This window comes from Dama dama, chromosome 14 (assembly GCF_033118175.1).
Source record: "Dama dama isolate Ldn47 chromosome 14, ASM3311817v1, whole genome shotgun sequence".
Lineage (NCBI taxonomy): Eukaryota > Metazoa > Chordata > Mammalia > Artiodactyla > Cervidae > Dama > Dama dama.
Window position 1 is genome coordinate 21,314,716 of NC_083694.1, and position 17,591 is coordinate 21,332,306.

The window sequence follows — 17,591 nt, forward strand, 5'->3', positions numbered from 1 at the left end:
GGTCCAGTAAGCAGTCCTTTCAGCCCAAGAGCCAAACATACGGTGATGCAGTCTCCGGCCATCACCTCGCTACCCTCAGCCTTTGACTCTTCCCAGCTGAGGCCTCAAACAAGCTGTTCCCACTGTGTCCTTTCCCAGTTCCTGCCCAGAGAATCCTGAGTATCATATCATCAGGTGATTGTTGTTTTACGCCACTGTTTGTGATGGTTTGTCACATGGTTAAGTAGAACAAGGAACCACCATGTAAAGATTGGCAGAGCTATACAAAATTTCTATACAATTTGGAGCTATTTGAGAGGAGAAACTAGGAAGACTAGCATAAAATATTTAAGGTATTATTGGGCTTCCCTGGTGGCTCAGATGGTTAAGAATCTGCCTACAATGCAGGAGACCCAGGTTCAATCCCTGGGTTGGGAAGATCCCTGAGAGAAGGGAATGGCTACCGACTCCAATATTCTTGCCTGGAGAACTCCATGGCCAGAGAAGCCAGGCAGGCTACATGCCATGGGGTCTATTATTAGACGTGATTCAAAGCAAAACGGTTATCATGGATGTGGGGGTTTGCCTGCGTGCTGCGGGACTGGTCGGGAACAGACAGAACTAGGACACCTAGGACAGGAAAAAGGAGGATGAGACACACTGGAGGGGATCAAGGCAAGAACACAATGGTGTGAGTCCACGCCCAACTTAGACTTTGGGCTTATTTGGAAAATGCTTTTCAGGTGAGATGATCCAACTCAAAGAGAGGTGAGAGTTGAAGAGATTTGTTTGGAAAACAGCTGCTTTTGGCAGGCCCCTAAACACTGACCTCATTTCTCTCACTGTGATAAGGGGAAAAAAAAACTATGTTGGAAAAATAAATGCCTGACCCGGAAAACAAGGACCAAATAAAAGGGGGAAAAGTCCAGCAAAAACACCAGCCTTATGTGGAGCAGAGAAAGAAAAGGAGCAACGTTAAGAACTTGATTAAACCATGAAACCATGAACAATTCGACTGAGCCTTCTGCAAGAAGAGCAGGAAGAGGGGAGGGAAAACCCTGGAAGCCCCTCCCATACTTCAGAACAGAAGACAGATCAGTCAAGGGCTGTGGGAAGACAGACAGACGCTGGAGGGTCAGAAAGCAGGAGCAGGGGCAACAGAACAAGCTTCCAACATTCAGACAGCTTCAGCTAAGAAATCTACTGAGAGCGACCCTCAGGCTGAAGCCAACCCAGGATGGAGGGAGAAGCTTCCTTTGGAAGCAAGTCACGGGCCTAGCAGCTCTGGAGACGGCGGTGGCAGCAGCCCCTGAGACAGGACTGAGAGTGCAGACGGGGCAGAAATAGGAGCTGGAGAGGGAAACGGAATCCAGGGGGTTGCTGGCTTGCATTCTCCATTCCTTCCTTCCCCCTCTTTCTGCCTCCCTCCCTCTCTCTCTCTGTCTCTCTCACGCCACCTGGAGCCTCAGAAGTCTTAAAGCCTACTCTACAGGTAGGCAGGAATATTTTAAACATTGCTTCCTGGAAAAGGAGGCAATGTGTTTTCCAGACACAAAAACCTTGTTAGCATAACTAACCTCCTGTTGTGGGGTCTGCTGGCACATGCTGACCCACCTCGGAGAGGAGCAGAAACCAAGAAGACTCCATGGAAAGGAATGTCGATTCCAAAGGGCGAATGTCAGTCGCCCTTTCCTCTGACACTGTTGAGTCCCTGCTGTGATCCTTGTAAATGGTAATGAGGGCCTGGCTTATATTAAGTGCTGAGTTCTGGGAACTGAAATTTACCTATATTAAGTGCTCTAGCTCTGGGTTAATACTATGTGCTTCTGTCAAGCTTTTTGAACTCTTTAAAAAGTGTGGCAGGACATTAGGAAAACACTTAGAGGTCAGACAATGAAGCAAAAGCCAACATCCAGAAAGGTAAGTTGAAGCTGGAACCTGACTTAAGGATGTCTGCCCACCAAAGACAAAGGATCTCGCCTTGGATTTTTAACAGCTGTGTGACGGGGTATGATGTAACAGACAAAACTGAGATCCAGGCACGGTGAGATCAGAGATCCCCTCACAAAGCTCAATCCTTTGGTAAGAGGTTGAATCAAAACAAACAATAAAATAAACACACAAAAACTCACTGCCTCGAAGGAGACAGCATGAAAATTTGCATGTTTCATAGTTGGTTTTGGGTAGAGAGAAAAATTTCCCCTGTGGAAAGTTGGAACTATCCCCTGGTCTTCATGTGGGAGTGCAGTCTAAATTCTCACTATAATTATCATCCTCAAGCAAAGAATTTTTTAACTGCTCCCCAGTTTCTAATGGCTTCAGGGACCCAGTGAAAAGTAAATCTTCTGTGGGAAAATGTATTTACAATCTTCCTCAAAAAATTCCCTCAAAGAACATTCCATTGATCATGAGTTCACAATAAAACATCATGAAATGCACAAAACATGAAGAAGCAAACTGCTTTGAGAGAGGCAGCAAAAATAATAAACAGCAGAATCGAGCATTCAAAAGTTGCCGATGTTAAGAGTATAAGATGCAGAAAATAAACTGAGCATATTTAATATATGGGAATAAAGGAAAGTACGAAAAGTAAAAATAAAAATCAAGGCACTGTAAATGAAAAATACATTAGTTGAGATTAAAAACTCAATACAAGGCACCCCTACTCCTCCTAGCCAGAGAGTTATCTTGATGCTATCATTTCACATCACTCTGCAGTCTCTAATGAGCAATTCTTAACATTTGTGGGGCCTCAGTATTCATTTAGCTAATATACTTACTGTTCTAATCCATTTTAGTCATTGAGGAGATGGGTTTCAAAATTACTAAATACTGGACCCAAGGATTATACCCAAAGGAAAAAGTGGTTATTTTAGGAGGTACAGGCCTTGTGAATACCAACATCAATACTCTCCTGCTAACGGTCTATCTAGCCCGTCAAGGGAAGCCCCCATTGAAGGGCATGTAAAGTTGGAGAGTCCTGGGGGGAGATGCTTCCTCTGGTCTTATGTTTCCTTGAGGGGACCGCCATATTGGCTCTGACTCACCCCTTCATTCCCTCTCCATGAGAGAAGTTACTCCTAGGGTGAGAAGGTCTCCTTTTATTGGTGGGTTTAGTGAAAGTCACTCAGTCATGTCCAGCTCTTTGTGACCCCACGAACTACAAAGTCCATGGAATACTCCAGATCAGAATACTGGAGAGGGGAGACTTTCCCTTCTCCAGGGGATCTTCCCAACCCAGGAATCGAACCCAGGTCTCCCACACTGCAGGCGGATTCTTTACCAGCTGAGCCACCAGGGGAGCATTGGTGGGTTTAGGGGAAGGAATAGAAGCCTGGCTCAGCCCCTCCTAGGCTTTATCCTCTGAGCAATCTGCCCCTCAGAGTGTCCATCCTCTCTGCTCCTGGGCCCACCTCTATGCCTCCCATTGTTGAGCTGGGCCCTGAAGAAGATGATGGGTATGTTTACTGCTGAGATAAGTATTAGGAAGCTATTGGGACATCAAAGGTCCACCTTCCAATTCAGCCTTTATCAAAAACAGAGCCACAATTTTTATTGCCATCTGACTGTCTTTGCTTCCTTAGCTCTCAGTTAGTTCTAGGCTCATGAGTGGACATTATTTATTGGCCCCATGAAGTCCCAGCAATGTCATCAATCAACTGGTCAGGAGCTGTAGAGCTGGTTGCCAGCTCCCCTCTTTTCTCTCCTGCAAAATCTCAAGATGGTTTCTTCAGGGTAAGAATTAGACAGAAAACAGATGGTCTGTCCAGATAGTTCCTCCTTCAACCTGACTTCTTGGCTGCTCTTCTATCTAAGGAGTCAACCACTAGTTCTCATTGGCCTGAGTCAAGGACTATCATTTTTTTTTTCTATTGTCTATTGGGCTGATACATTTTTAGAGTTGTCACAGCAGACAATGAACAAGAGCCCAGATATACTTCATCAAAAATTACTTCATTCAAAATTCTCTGGAGACAACTTCTCAGATGTAGACAATAAATATCAGGACACAGACTGTGGAAGACATTCTTCTAAGAAAAAGGAGTCTCCAGATACCATTGCCTCTTATAAAAAATGATGACAAGACTAGTATTTGTCATAAGCATCAGAGGCAGCTATACAGAATGTGATTTATATAAATCACAGTGACTACTGTCTCCACAAAAGAGCAAGAAGAAGGCAAAAAGTAATAGATATATTCTTTATATACTGTAAGCATCTGACCAAAAGAAAAAAATAATAATAAGCTTACTTTTACTCCACTTTGTTGGAAAAGTAAACTGAAAATGTTTAAAAGGCAAATCATCCTGAGTTATAGATACATATATACATGTAGATGGGCTTCCCAGGTGGCGCTAGTGATAAAGAACCTGCCTGCCAATGCAGGAGATGTAAGAGACGCTGATTCGATCCCTGGGTTGGGAAGATTCCCTAGAGAAAGACACGGCAACCCACTCCAGTATTCTTGCCTGGAGAATCCCATGGACAAAGGAGCCTAATGAGCTACAATCCATGGGGTTTCAAAGAGTCAGACACAACTGAGCACATGGCACATGGCCAGAAATGGTGATGGATCTGTAATGATCATAAGGATGAATAACAGCAATCCACTGTGGGTGTTGACCCAGGATGAGTGTGGCTGCCAGTCTATGGATGTGGAGCGGGCAAGGACTTGTCCACCGAGGGACTAAAATATGACCTTTATTCTTGTCTCTTCAGCCCTTGGACAATCACTGTCAACCACCGCCACCAAGTGCCGTGTTGAGGAATTTACACACAGAATATACTTCCTTGACAATGTCCTGACGAGATAGATAATTCCCCACTTTACAGATGAAGAAACTGAGGTTTACTAAGTTGAAGTGACTTTCTGGAGATCATTCAGCTACTGGAATTAGGATTCTGCCTCTGGAGGATTGATTTACACTTTTGTTTTGGCACCGAGTCCTAACCACTGGACCACCAGGGAATTCCCTGATTCGTTCTTTTTGACATGCCATTTTGTGATTATTTCCAAATAATTTTTCACTGTTCATTATTTTTTTTCTTTCTTTGGTCAAGTAGAGTAGGTTTATAATTAAAGCCCTAGATTTAGCCTTGTAATTCTTTGTCTGCGACCATTCACCCACTGCATGGTTGTGGTCCTTGACTCTATGTTTTTGTTTCCTTATCTGAAAAAGGCAAATACCAAGTATTCCTTCTTGCTAATTATTTCACAAAACATATAATTCTCCAAATGTATGTGATACACTGCTGGGCTTATCCTCCTTCACTTTCACGGCGCTTGACGACTCACAGATATCAAGAAAGAATTTGGTTTTCATTAAGATTTAATGCAGGAGTCAGTCAGAGTGGTCTATGCATATTGAATGAATATGGCTGAGAACAAGGAACGGGTCTCTTCTTTTTTTTTTCCTTCAGTTGAATTTGATTTCACGAACGTGAAACAGCAATAGTTTTCAGTCTCCCTTTAATCTTTCTTACTCATTCCCTGTAACTGACCCAGAACCCCACCCCTGGGCAGCAAGAGAGGTGAGAGGCTAAGCAAGCTGGCCTGAATGTACAGAAAGAGACCTAAGGTAATCTGTGAAGCATCTGCTCTAGGGGAGATGCTGTGATCTGTGACAGGTGTGTGTACACTGAATGCTCCTGCGGAAGTGAATTGTTCAAAACACTTGGAAAACAATTATGTCAGATATAGACAAATGGCAAAGTAACAGCTTCTGGGAATTAAGCATCACGCTTCCTAAAATCATTTAATAATTATTGTAAATGCCCGATCATTCCAATCTTGCCTCCAAAGTAGAAAGAGAACCAGGGAACCAATACCTGGAAAATCTTTCCCCTTCCAGTTTGAAAAGCCAGCTTCCCTTGTGCAGTTTCTGATCTCTGACTTATTCCGCGGTGCCTGCTGCTGGGAGGGAGGCAGCCGATTCCTCCCTGCCCCTCCTACACCCTCAGAGCCCTGCCTACTTTGCTTGTTTCTGGATAAAACGTGCCCTTAAAGGAAAACAAACCCCATTTGCTTTCAGTGTCTACGGGACTGTCCAGGTGAAATGTTCCCATTAGGCTGTAGCACTCGGACTTAATGAGAAGCTTGGGAAAGCAGCCAATCAGCAGCCTGTTAAAAGCCTCCCCGGCAACGAACTTCACCGATTACAGGCTGTCACTGCCCCTAGCAGGTTGGTTGGGGAAATATAATGCCAGAAAGGTGATGGGAGAGAGTGGCGAAGAGAGGGAGAGAGAGGGAAAGAACAGAGTTTGGAAATCAAAACAAAATTTAAGTAAATAAATTCACAGGGAAGGCATTTGCTTTAAAAAAATGTTTAATAATAAGTACATATTTCAGACCTAAATGTGTCATTCATAAATTGTGTAAATAGCAAGCCTATCCTAGACAGAGCTGCACAAAATCACTTTTGGTTTAAAATAAAAGCCAGCGTAAAGCAAGTGTTGGTCGCTTAGTCATGTTCAGCTCTTTGCAACCCCATGGACTGTAGCCCGCCAGGCTCCTCGGTCCATGGAATTCTCTAGGCAAGAATACTGGACTGGGTAGACATTCCCTTCTCCAGGGGATCGTCCCAACCCAGGGATCTAACCCCCGTCTCCTGCACTGCAGGCAGATTCTTTACCCTCTGAGGCACCAATGTAAGGCAAAGTATGGTTCAAACACAAGTCAAGGAAAAGAGAGTTCTGTCTGTTAAATTTCAAAGAAAACTCAAACATGAAACATAATCAAAAAGAAAATGCAAACATAAAAGATAAGGTGAAAGTCAAGGAAAATCTAATAAAGTAAACAAGGAGTAGGAAAAACTGCAAACAAAGCAAATTTCATCCCTAAGTCTAGAGAAAGAAAGTAGTGGGTGCCCTGTATTTCTTAGGATCTGAACTGACTTGTTTTCACTCCTCTTCCCTTTCTTCAAACACATTTATAACTCTCTTCCTCCTAATAATCTCACATATATAGCCTTCCAAATTTGAACCTTAAACCTGTTTGTTTTTTTCTTTTGTGCTTGCCATTTTTACTTTTTTCATTTTCCTTTTTCTTTAGCTAAAAATATCTGCTCCACCATCATTTTTTCCTGTTGGGGATGGACTCCCACTGGCTAGATACTGGTATAAGGCTTCCACAATCCCAGTCTCAGCTTAGTCTTCCAGACATTCTTTAGTCCCAGGTGATTTTTTAAATTTCTGACTCCCCCTGTCTGTCCAATTCTTCAACGTATCTTACTCCATGAATACCAGAGAGGTTTTCAAGTCTTAACAGTACATACATTCTGTCTTGTTCACATTTAGAATAAATTAGTGGTCTTCTTTTTACCTTTCTATGATCTTAGACATAAAATATAACTGGTATCAATTCCTACACCAGATAGACAAAACAAAGCAAGTAAAAGATCCACAGAACTGAAAGAGACTGAAGGCTTGCTAATTAAAAAATTCTCTTTGGTCAACACATTCCACGAAAAAAAATGATGGATTATTTGATTATGATCACTCAACCAGGAGATACCATAGTTCTTTAGTTTACAGGACTTCCAAACCCGTCAAGTTAGAATTTTGTATATAGAAAACCTTATTCCTAAATTTGGGTTGAATCTTTTGAAATCAAGAATCATTTTTTCTTCATATTTTATACCAGGAGGTCCTGGTATAAATCTATATGTATGGATTAATCACATTTTTTCTTAGACTAGGAGATAATTGGGTTGATGTCAGTTTATGAGATTTATCTAAGCCAAATATTGACTCTTGAAGTTTATTTAGCTAATTTGAAGGATATTAAAATATATGTTTTAGGGAAAGTGATAAATATGTAACTCAAAACATAAATGCTATGACACTAAGTAGCTATCCTAAAATCACTAGGAGGATTTAAACACTTTAAAATTTCTAAGAGAAGAATTCAGCAATACCAAAAGCTACCCAAATAATAATTCTAACATAGAACATGGACCTTAAAGCACTAGCTACATGTGTGTGTAGTACCCAAAACAATAATTTAAATATAGAATATGAATCTTAAAGCATCATCTATAGGTATGTATAGTACCTACCATTATAATTATTTAAAGAAGACTACTATACAGCATCAAACATTTCAAAAGGAGATAGATACTCTAGAATTAAGACAGTAGAAATCCATATGGTCAGGGTAAAATACTTGTCTTTAAGCCTCTTCTTATCTTAATATGAACATAAACATTAGAAATCACTGCTTCCCAAACAAGAGCTGAACTAAGATCTACCTGATAATAATTCAGTTTATAAAAATAGAACAATAGTTATCTACCAATTTTCATGTTGATCAAAGAGTCAAACTCTTTGCCTACATTGCTTTTACTATATGCAGGTAAATATCATATGTAAAAAGTAAAGAAAAAATTAGAATTAAAAACACAAGGTAAGTTTAGGAACGCCAATACTAACCACTGATTTGATCAGCTTCCTTGCCTTAAACTTATACTTAGTAATAAATATTGCTTTCTTATATCAAATATGTGAATTTTATGATCTTGAACCTCCAGGACAGGATGACTGATATAAACAAGGCATATGATCTCAAGTTAACTATTATACTTTACAAAAGATGAGGCCCTAACTGATTCATTAAATCAAATAAAGATACAGACTCTAGTTTCTTGTCTGTTCCCTTTTATACTTAACACATACTATAGATGTTTTCAAGATGCATCTTCTACTAATAGGAAAATTTAGCCAGAGATAGAATATAGGACTGCTCCCAGCTGGGAAAATTTACAATGTCAGGAAAGACAGGAGGAATACAATAAAAAATGCAAACTCTTACTCTGAGGTCCCCCATTGAGTTACATGACCCTCTGACTAGTGAGAGAAAATTTTTCAGTGTCAAATAAGAAAAATCTTCAAATTTCTTAAAATCCAGATAAGCAATTAGAATTCAATTGCTGGATGATCACATAATTCAGACTTACATTGTGATTTCTTTAAAAAACAATTGTCTTTACCAAGCACCTATTAAGTGCTAAACACTTAGAATCCCATTGAGTCCTTATTGACTCCAGATTACAGGTGGGCCCACAGCCAGGGGAAGTAATTTGATAGCTGCCCTGTAGGAGAACCATGATTTGGACCTGGTCTGTTCACTCTGTAGGACTTCTTAAAAAGCACTGAAAATTGCTCTTCTGCACAAAGCTTTTAACATATATTTTAAAAATTCTTTTTGTGGCACTAAAGAAACATGGTTCCATCTAATAACTTATCTTTTGGATTTCACGTTTTTCAATGTATTGTTCTCTTCTGAGATTTAATTTGATCTTTTGACAGATAATCCAAAGAGTTTGGTACCCATTCCTAAGTTCCTCCTAAAGATTTACATGTAAATAGCTTTCCTTTTTCTCAAATAAGACAGATGCCTATGATAAATACAAATACTTCAATTCAGAAATAGAGCTAAGTTTACTAGATCATCTTTATTTTTCCTTTCTGCATTTTACATCACATTCCTTGAATATATTCTTAAGAGGCTATCTATGCATCCAATGGTTTTTGAGCCGTTGATCCAAGTGGGCTGGTTATGAAGCCTAGTAGTTTTCGCACATTTGAGGAGGGAGAAAATTAAAGTATTATTTTAAAATCCAAACACAGCCCTGTCACATCTGGATAAACAAAAGGGAGTCCCTAATTAAAGGAGATAGCTTTGCATGGCAAATCCACTTTCTGGCAAAGGACTCCCTCTATGACCACGGTTTATCACCCTACCTGTCTGCACATTTTTCATCCCCTGTTACTAAAAAAGACCCCTAGGTGGTCAGCTGCCACCTGGCTTATAAGGAACTTTGGACTGGAAGTGACGCTTTGGAGAAAGACCTTTAGTAAAGTTCGGGGAAGGAAAGACTGATGGAATGAATGGGCCTCACTCCACAGCACCCCCAGGGGCCCCCAAGATAGCACCTGGCAAGACTCTGACCAAACTACAACATCTGAGGAGGCGTTTACCTGCTTCGGCGTCTCCCTGGGGCCCCCGCGCCACGCAGTAACAGCAGTCCAAGAAGATGACATAGTTGAGAATATTGAAGAGCAGCCCGATGACTCCAGCGCTGAGCACCAGCAGCGGCGTCTCTGTCTTCTGCGGATCAATATACCTTTTGACAGCTTCCACCAGGATGCTGAACATCAGGGCCACAGCGAAGACGGAGTTGCCAAACGCGCCCACGACATCAGCCCGGAGAAAGCCGAACGTGCTCTTCCGGTGCTGCTGTATGCTGCTGGCCCTGACGCCGAAAAGCCCGATGATCATGGAGACGAAGTGTGAGAGCACCGCAAAAGCATCGGAGGTCAGTGAGAGGGAGTTGCCTATGTGGGAGATCACTAGCTCCATCACGAAAAGGAGGATGCTCACCACGCACATGAGGATTAAACGGAAACTTCTCCCTGAGTATCGCCCCATGGCGCTCTGCTGTCCCTCTCCTTTTCCTGGAAAGGCTGAGCTCTTAGGGGAGCTGATGTAGAGATCACAGCTCCTGGGTAGCTCTCCCCTTCAGCCTTTCAGCGCCTGTCATATTTGAAAATCACTTTTTACAGGCTGCTATAAAGCCATAAAACAGTTTAAAGGGCAATTAAGCAAGAGATGTCACGTGAGCGGGGACTTATGGAAGGAGAAGACACTGACTTCCAGATAAGAATTGGAGGGGCTCCTTTTGCTCATCTGTGTGTATCATCACAAAAGCCGAGTCTCTGTGTCTGAATCATGCACAAACTCACGCATGGCTATGGCCTTCCTAGATTCCACACTCCGTGTTTGCAATAACCGCTGTGGCATTTTACATAAACAATCATATCTTGTCAACCAGGTATGTGAATGGCTTTGAATTCTGTTTACTGCATGGAACAGGGAATATTCTAGGGGTCACTAATCCAGAGATTAGAGTTACAGTAAGTGAAAGCCAAAAAACAGCTAAGGTGATTTTTTTTCTTCTGCCTTGCCCACTGATCTGGAATAAAAAAGCACCCACTTCCAAACCCTTTCCATAAATAAGACAAGAAAAACATTCTTCATGTTTAGGAAAGATAGAATACCTTTAAAGGAGCTAAAGACATAATCCCAGTTAGTTTTAGGAAGAAAGTCAAATTATAATGTCTTGATTTAACTGAGGTAAGAAGACATTTTTACTTTTAATCTTATCTTCTGTCACTTATAAGCCTTAAAGGTTTACCAGTTCCCAAATATCTAAAAGAACAGTAGCTGCTATTGTTTTGAGTAGACTGCCTACAGTCAATCCTTTAAAGAAATACAGATTGAAATGACTATACCCAATCCTAACTGAATTTGAAGTCTGACCGTGATGGCTAATTTTATGTGTCAACTTGACTGGGTTTGCAGGTGCCCACACATTTGTTCAGACATTATTGTGAGTGTTTCCATGAAGGTGTTTTTGGGTAGGACTAACAGTTGAATCAGTAGACAAAGTAAAACAGATTGTCATCCTTAATGAGGGTGGGCCTCATCCAATCAGTTGAAGGCTTGAACAGAACAAATTGGCTGACTCTCCTGCAAGTAAGGGAAGATTCCTCTGACTGACTGCCTTCAAATTGGGGCATTGGCTTTTTTCCAGCTTTCAGGTTCAGACTGAACGTTTGGCTCTTCCTGGGTCTAGAGCCTGTGGGCCTTTAGACTAAAACTACACCATAGGTTCTGCTGGGTCTCTGCTTGCCATGTTGACATTGGGACTTTCTCAGCCTTCGTAATGACAGGAACCAATTCCTTTTAATAAGTCTCTATTTATATACATATCCTACTGGTTCTATTTATCTGGAGAACTTAAGACTAATACACTGGTTTTGACTAAAACATGACTACTTAAATGTAGCCCTAATAATTTCCTTGGCCTCTCATAAATCATTGCCAATTCAGCTGCTATTCTAACAGTGAGACTTCTGGACAACCAGATTGTGATAATTACTGCAGTCAAGGTGACATTAAGGTTTTTGGCCCAAAAGAATGATGCTGCAAAGTGAGATGAAGGTAAAACAAAGGTGACAGCTCTAGGAACAGTGTGGGAGCAAGAGGTGGAAATGTTGTCATTTGGTGAATCTATTAGACATCCAAGGTGAAACGCTAAGTAGAGAATTGAATAAGGGAGTCTGGAGTTCAGAGGAGATAGGGATAGGCTGGGAATACATGAACTTGAGAGTGACAATAGATGGATTTAGAAGTCAAAAGACGCCCAGAGATAACCAAGGAAATGAGAGGAAACACAAAATGAAGATACAAGTAGATAAGAGAGAAGGACCAGAAAGATGAAAGGGAAGTCAGGAGAGTACAGTATTCAGGACTACTGTATTCAAGAAAGAATGTGTATCAAAGAGGAGAGAACTAGCTGAGTCAAATATTGTGAGGACTGGAAATGATGACTGGATTGAGCTTTATGGAGGCCCCTGGTGACCTCAGCTAGAAGGCAAACATGAAGTGGAAACCGTGACAGATTTTATTTTCCTGGGCTCCAAAATCACTGCAGATGGTGACTGCAGCCATGGAATTAAAAGATGCTTCTTGAAAGAAAAGCTCTGACAAAAAAAAAAAAGAAAAGCTATGACAGACAGTGTATTAAAATGCAGAGACATTACTTTGCCAACAAAGGTCCGTCTAGTCAAAGCCATGGCTTTTCCAGTAGTGATGTATGGATATGAGAGTTGGACCGTAAAGAACACTGAGCCCCAAAGAGTTGATGCTTTTGAATTGTGGTGCTGGACAGGAGTCTTGAGAGTCCCTTGGACTACAAGATCAAACCAGTCAATCCTAAAGGAAATCAACCCAGAATTGGAAGGGCTGATGCTGAAGCTGAAGCTGAAGCTCCAACACTTTGGCCACCTGATGCAAAAAGCAGACTCATTGGGAAAGACCCTGATGCTGGGAAAGATCGAAAAGGAGAAGGAGCAGCAGAGGCTGAGATGGTTAGATAGCATCCCTGAACTCAATGGATGTGAATTTGAGCAAACTCTGAGAGATAGTGAAGGACAGGGGAACCTGGCGTGCTGCAGTCCATGGGGTCGCAAAGAGCTGGACACGACTTGGTGACTGAACAACAGCATGAACTGGGTTCAAGAGAACAGAGAGAAGAAACTGGAGATGGCAAGTACAGATAATCCTTTCGAGGAGTTTTATTGCAAAGCAAAAGGAATATGGAGACAAGAAAGGGTATTTTTAGGTTGGGGAAGGTAACAGCACATTTTTAAGCTGATGGAAAGATCCAGTAGAGAAAGAAGATGTGATGATACATGGGCAGAGCTGCTGAAGTGTCACCATCGAGGCGGCCAGAGGGGAGGAGTTTTAGGGCACATGTGGGGGGGCTGCCCTCTGCTATGAGAAGAATGTTCATCTGCCTAAATAGACATCTCTCCAAAGACATCCAGATGGCCAACAGGCACCTGAAGAGATGCTCAACATTGCTAATTATTAGAGAAATGCAAATCAAAACTACAATGAGATACCACCTCATACAGTTTAGAATGGCCATCGTTTAAAAATCTATAAATAATAAATGCTGAAGGGGGTGTGACTATTGGTGGGAATATAAACTGGTGCAGCCACTATGGAACAGAGTGTGGAGGTTCCTCAAAAAGCTAAAAATAGAATTGCCATATGATCTAGCAATCCCATTCCTGGGCATATATCTGGACAAACCTATAATTCAAAAAGATACATACACCCCTATGTTCACAGCAGCATTATTTACTATAGCCAAGACAGAGAAACATCCTAAATGTCCACTGACAGATGAATGGATAAAGAAAATGTAGTATATATTATACATACCATGGAATATTAGCCATAAAGAGGATGAAATGCCATTTGCACCAACATAGATGGATGTAGAGATTATCATATTAGTGAAGTAAGTCAGAAAGAGAAAACCAGATACCAGGTATCACTTATATGTAGAATATAAGAAAATGATACAAATAAACTTATTTACAAAACAGAAACAGACTCACAGACTTAGAGAACAGACTTGTGGTTGCCAAGCAGGAGAGAGTGGAGGGGAAGGAAGGATTGGGAGTTTGGGATGAGCAGATGTAAACACACATAGGATGGATAAAAACAAGGTCCTACCGTATAGCACTGTATGGGCTACCCTGGTAACTCAGCTGGTGAAGAATCTGCCTGCAACGCAGGAGACCCCAGTTCGACTCCTGGGTTGGGAAGATCCCCTGGAAGAGGGCATGACAACCCACCCCAGTATCCTTGCCACGGAGAATCCCCACTGACTGAGGAGCCTGGCGGGCTACAGTCCATGAGGTCACATAAGAGTCAGATCTGACTGACTAAGCACAGCATTGTATAGCACAAGGAACTATATTCCATATCCTGTGATAAACCATAATGAAAAAGAATATGAAGAAACAGATATAACTGTCACTTTGCTATTAACATATAGTAGAAATTAACGCAATGTGCGTGTTAGCCGCTCAGTCATGTCCAACTCTTTGTGATCCCATGGACTGTATGTAACCCGCTAGGCTCCTCTGTCCATGGAATTCTCCAGGAAGAATACTGAAGTGGGTTGCCATTTCCTTCTCCAACATAATATTATAAATCAACTATACTTTAATAAAACAAATGATAAAATAAATTTTTTAAAAAGGCAATGGTTCATCTGAAATAGCAGAGAAGGTGGAAATGTGGACACTTGAGTGGGGAAGATATGGTGGGGGTTCTTGTGGGTCTCTTTGTATTGTCTCTATCTTCTTAGTGAAACAGACAACATGATCAATCAAAAGTCAGAAAGGGGAAGTACTGAAAATCCAAAGGGAAAAAAGCTCTGAAATAATTGTTCAGAAGACTGAGAAAATGAATGAAGGAAGGCAATACAGTACAATTACATATTTGTGTGCACGCAAGGTCATACAACTCTTTGCGACCCCATGGACTATAGCTCGCCAGGCTCCTCTATCCATGAAAATTTCCAGGCAAGAATACTTGAGTACATTTCCATTTTCTACTCCAGGGGACCTTCTTGACCCAAGAAGCTGCATCTCCCCTGTCTCCTGAATTGGCAGGTGGATTCTTTACTACTCTGCCACCTGAGAAGCCAGTTACATATTTAGCACATGTAAAGTAACGTCAGTGTTAACATTGTCACCAGTCTGTTAAACCCCAAGCTCCTCACTCATTCAACAGGTGTTTCTTCATCACAGAATTTGGTTTTGGTGACCCTATTACATGAGACTTTGTTGTTGTTGTTCAGTTGCTAAGTTGTCTCCAACTCTTTGCAACCCCGTGGGCTGCAGCATGCCAGGTTTTCTGGTCCTTCACTATATCCTGGAGTTTGCTCAAAACCATGTCCATTCAGTCAGCGATGCCATCTAACCATCTCATTCTCTGTTGTCCTCTCCTCCTGCCCTCAATCTTTCCCAGCATCAGGGTCTTTTCCAATGAGCTCGCTCTTCACATCAGGTGGCTGAAGTATTAGAGCTTCAGTTCAGCATCAGTCCTTCCAATGAATATTCAGGGTTGACTTCCTTTACGATTGACTGGTTTGATCTTTGCTGACCAAAGGATCTCGAGTCTTCTTCAGCACCACAATTCGAAAGCATCAACTCTTTGGTGCTCAGCCTTCTTTATGGTCCAACTCTCAAATCCATACGTGACTAGTGGAAAAACCATAGCTTTGACTATACATACCTTAATCAGCAAAATGATGTCTTACACTGTCTAGGTTTATCATAGCTTTTCTTTCAAGGAGCATCTTTTAATTCCATGGCTGCAGTCACCATCTGCAGTGATTTTGGAGCCCAAGAAAATAAAATCTGTCACTGTTTCCACTTGTTCCCCATCTATTTCCCATGAAGTGATGGGACCAGATGCCATCATCTCAGTTTTTTGCATGTCGAGTTTTAAGTCAGCTTTCTTATTCTCTTTTTCACCCTGATTAAGAGGCTGTTCAGTTCCTCTTTACTTTCTGCCAAAAGAGTTGTATCACCTGAGACTTATTTAATAGAATCTTTTTATATCATTTCAGTACTATTGATGTTCCAAGCTCTTCAATTTTTCAGTCAGGTTGAACAAAGCCACTGGTTTAGCATCACCGACTGAGCCGCAGACACCTATTTGTGCCTGTTACTCTAAGCCTGATGGGATGGCAGAATGGGATGGACTTCATTCTCCAGCTGTTGTCATCTCAACGACAGGGTTGTTCTCTGTGCTACTCTTGGCAGGGATCATCTCATGATGTGTCTGTGTCACTGTCAGTAGGCAGTGACCTCCCACCATCAGTCCATCTCCTTGTCCACTTGACAGCCTGATTTTCCATCTAAAATAGAACAGTTTTGAGATGAAGCCAAGAAGAGGAAAAGACATGTTTGATTTCACTCTCCACTGTCTGCTCTAACACTTTGTACATTGCAGGCACTCAATTTATTAAAGAAATAAATGGCTAGCGCTTTGTAGACATAGTAAAAGTGACAAAGAGCCAAAGATATGTTTGAAAGTAACAGGGTAGGGGTAGCTGTCTCCCCAAATTCTTGATGCTCCACTGAACACCATAGTTATATGTTTTGGTTGTTTAGTTGCTACTTCGAGTCTGACTCTTTGGCAACCCCATGGACTGCAGACCTCCAGCGGATCTTCCCGACACAGGGATCGAACACAGGGATCTTCTGCATTGACAACCAGACTCTTTACCACTGAGCCACCAGGGAAGCCCTTCAGTGTAGGGAGAAAAAGATTTCTCCTTTTATTTACAGGGCAACAATGGAGAAACAGACATAGAGAACAGACTTATGGACATGGGGAGAGGGGAGGAGAGGGTGAGATGTATGCAAAGAGTAACATGGAAACTTACATTGAGTAACATGGAAACTTACATTACCATCTGTAAAATAGAAAGCTGTATGGTGGGGGTCAGCAAACTCAAACAGGAGCTCTGTATCAACCTAGAGGGGTGGAAAGGGGGGTGGGGGAGAAGGGAGGGAGGTTCAAAAGGGAGGGGATGTATGTATACCTATCGCTGATTCATGTTGAGGTTTGACAGAAAACAGCAAAATTCTGTAAAGCAATTATCCTTCAATAAAAAATGTTTTTGCTTTCCGCAAACTAACATAGAAGACAATGACTGCAACTTAAATACAAAAGAAATCTACAGTTAAATCCACAGCTTTATACATTTATCTCATTCATGTATCAGTGAAAAATCACCAACTATCAAAAAAATAGGAAAAGTTATATAGTTATATAACAGATGACTAATATTTATAACGAAAACCAGATATAAGTAGGGTGGTATATCCGGACTCTCAAATCATAATGCCTCTTTGCTTGTCTTATGGAGTGTTCCAATGCTGCTGACCTCGCCACTAGCAGCCAAATGAGTTGCTGTTATTGTCCAATTTTCATGAAGGCTTCATGTGATTTACTGACATAATTAGGAACTATTCTAAACACACTATCATAGATGAACTAGAGTTTACTAATATGGGATCTACACCAGAAATCACAGAGAGCAGTGCCTACAGTAAATATACCTTGACCTCTTTATTTTCTTTTTTAAAACCATGAATATTAGGCACATGATCACTTTCCTGTCAGTCATGTATCTAGCTAGTGACTGCAGTCTGCCAGTAAAAAACAGTGA

The 17,591-nt window shown here is 41.4% G+C and overlaps 1 protein-coding gene across 1 annotated transcript in view; it reads right to left on the bottom strand.

The window, feature by feature from the left end:
• The window catches only part of SLC30A10 (solute carrier family 30 member 10), a 36,189-nt gene extending 25,558 nt beyond the window's left edge, over positions 1-10,631 (bottom strand). The window contains exon 1 of the mRNA XM_061160055.1: positions 9,958-10,631. Coding sequence (XP_061016038.1) covers positions 9,958-10,408 — 451 coding nt within the window. The 5' untranslated portion in view covers positions 10,409-10,631. The remainder of the gene's footprint in view (positions 1-9,957) is intronic.
• Positions 10,632-17,591: the final 6,960 nt, after the last annotated feature.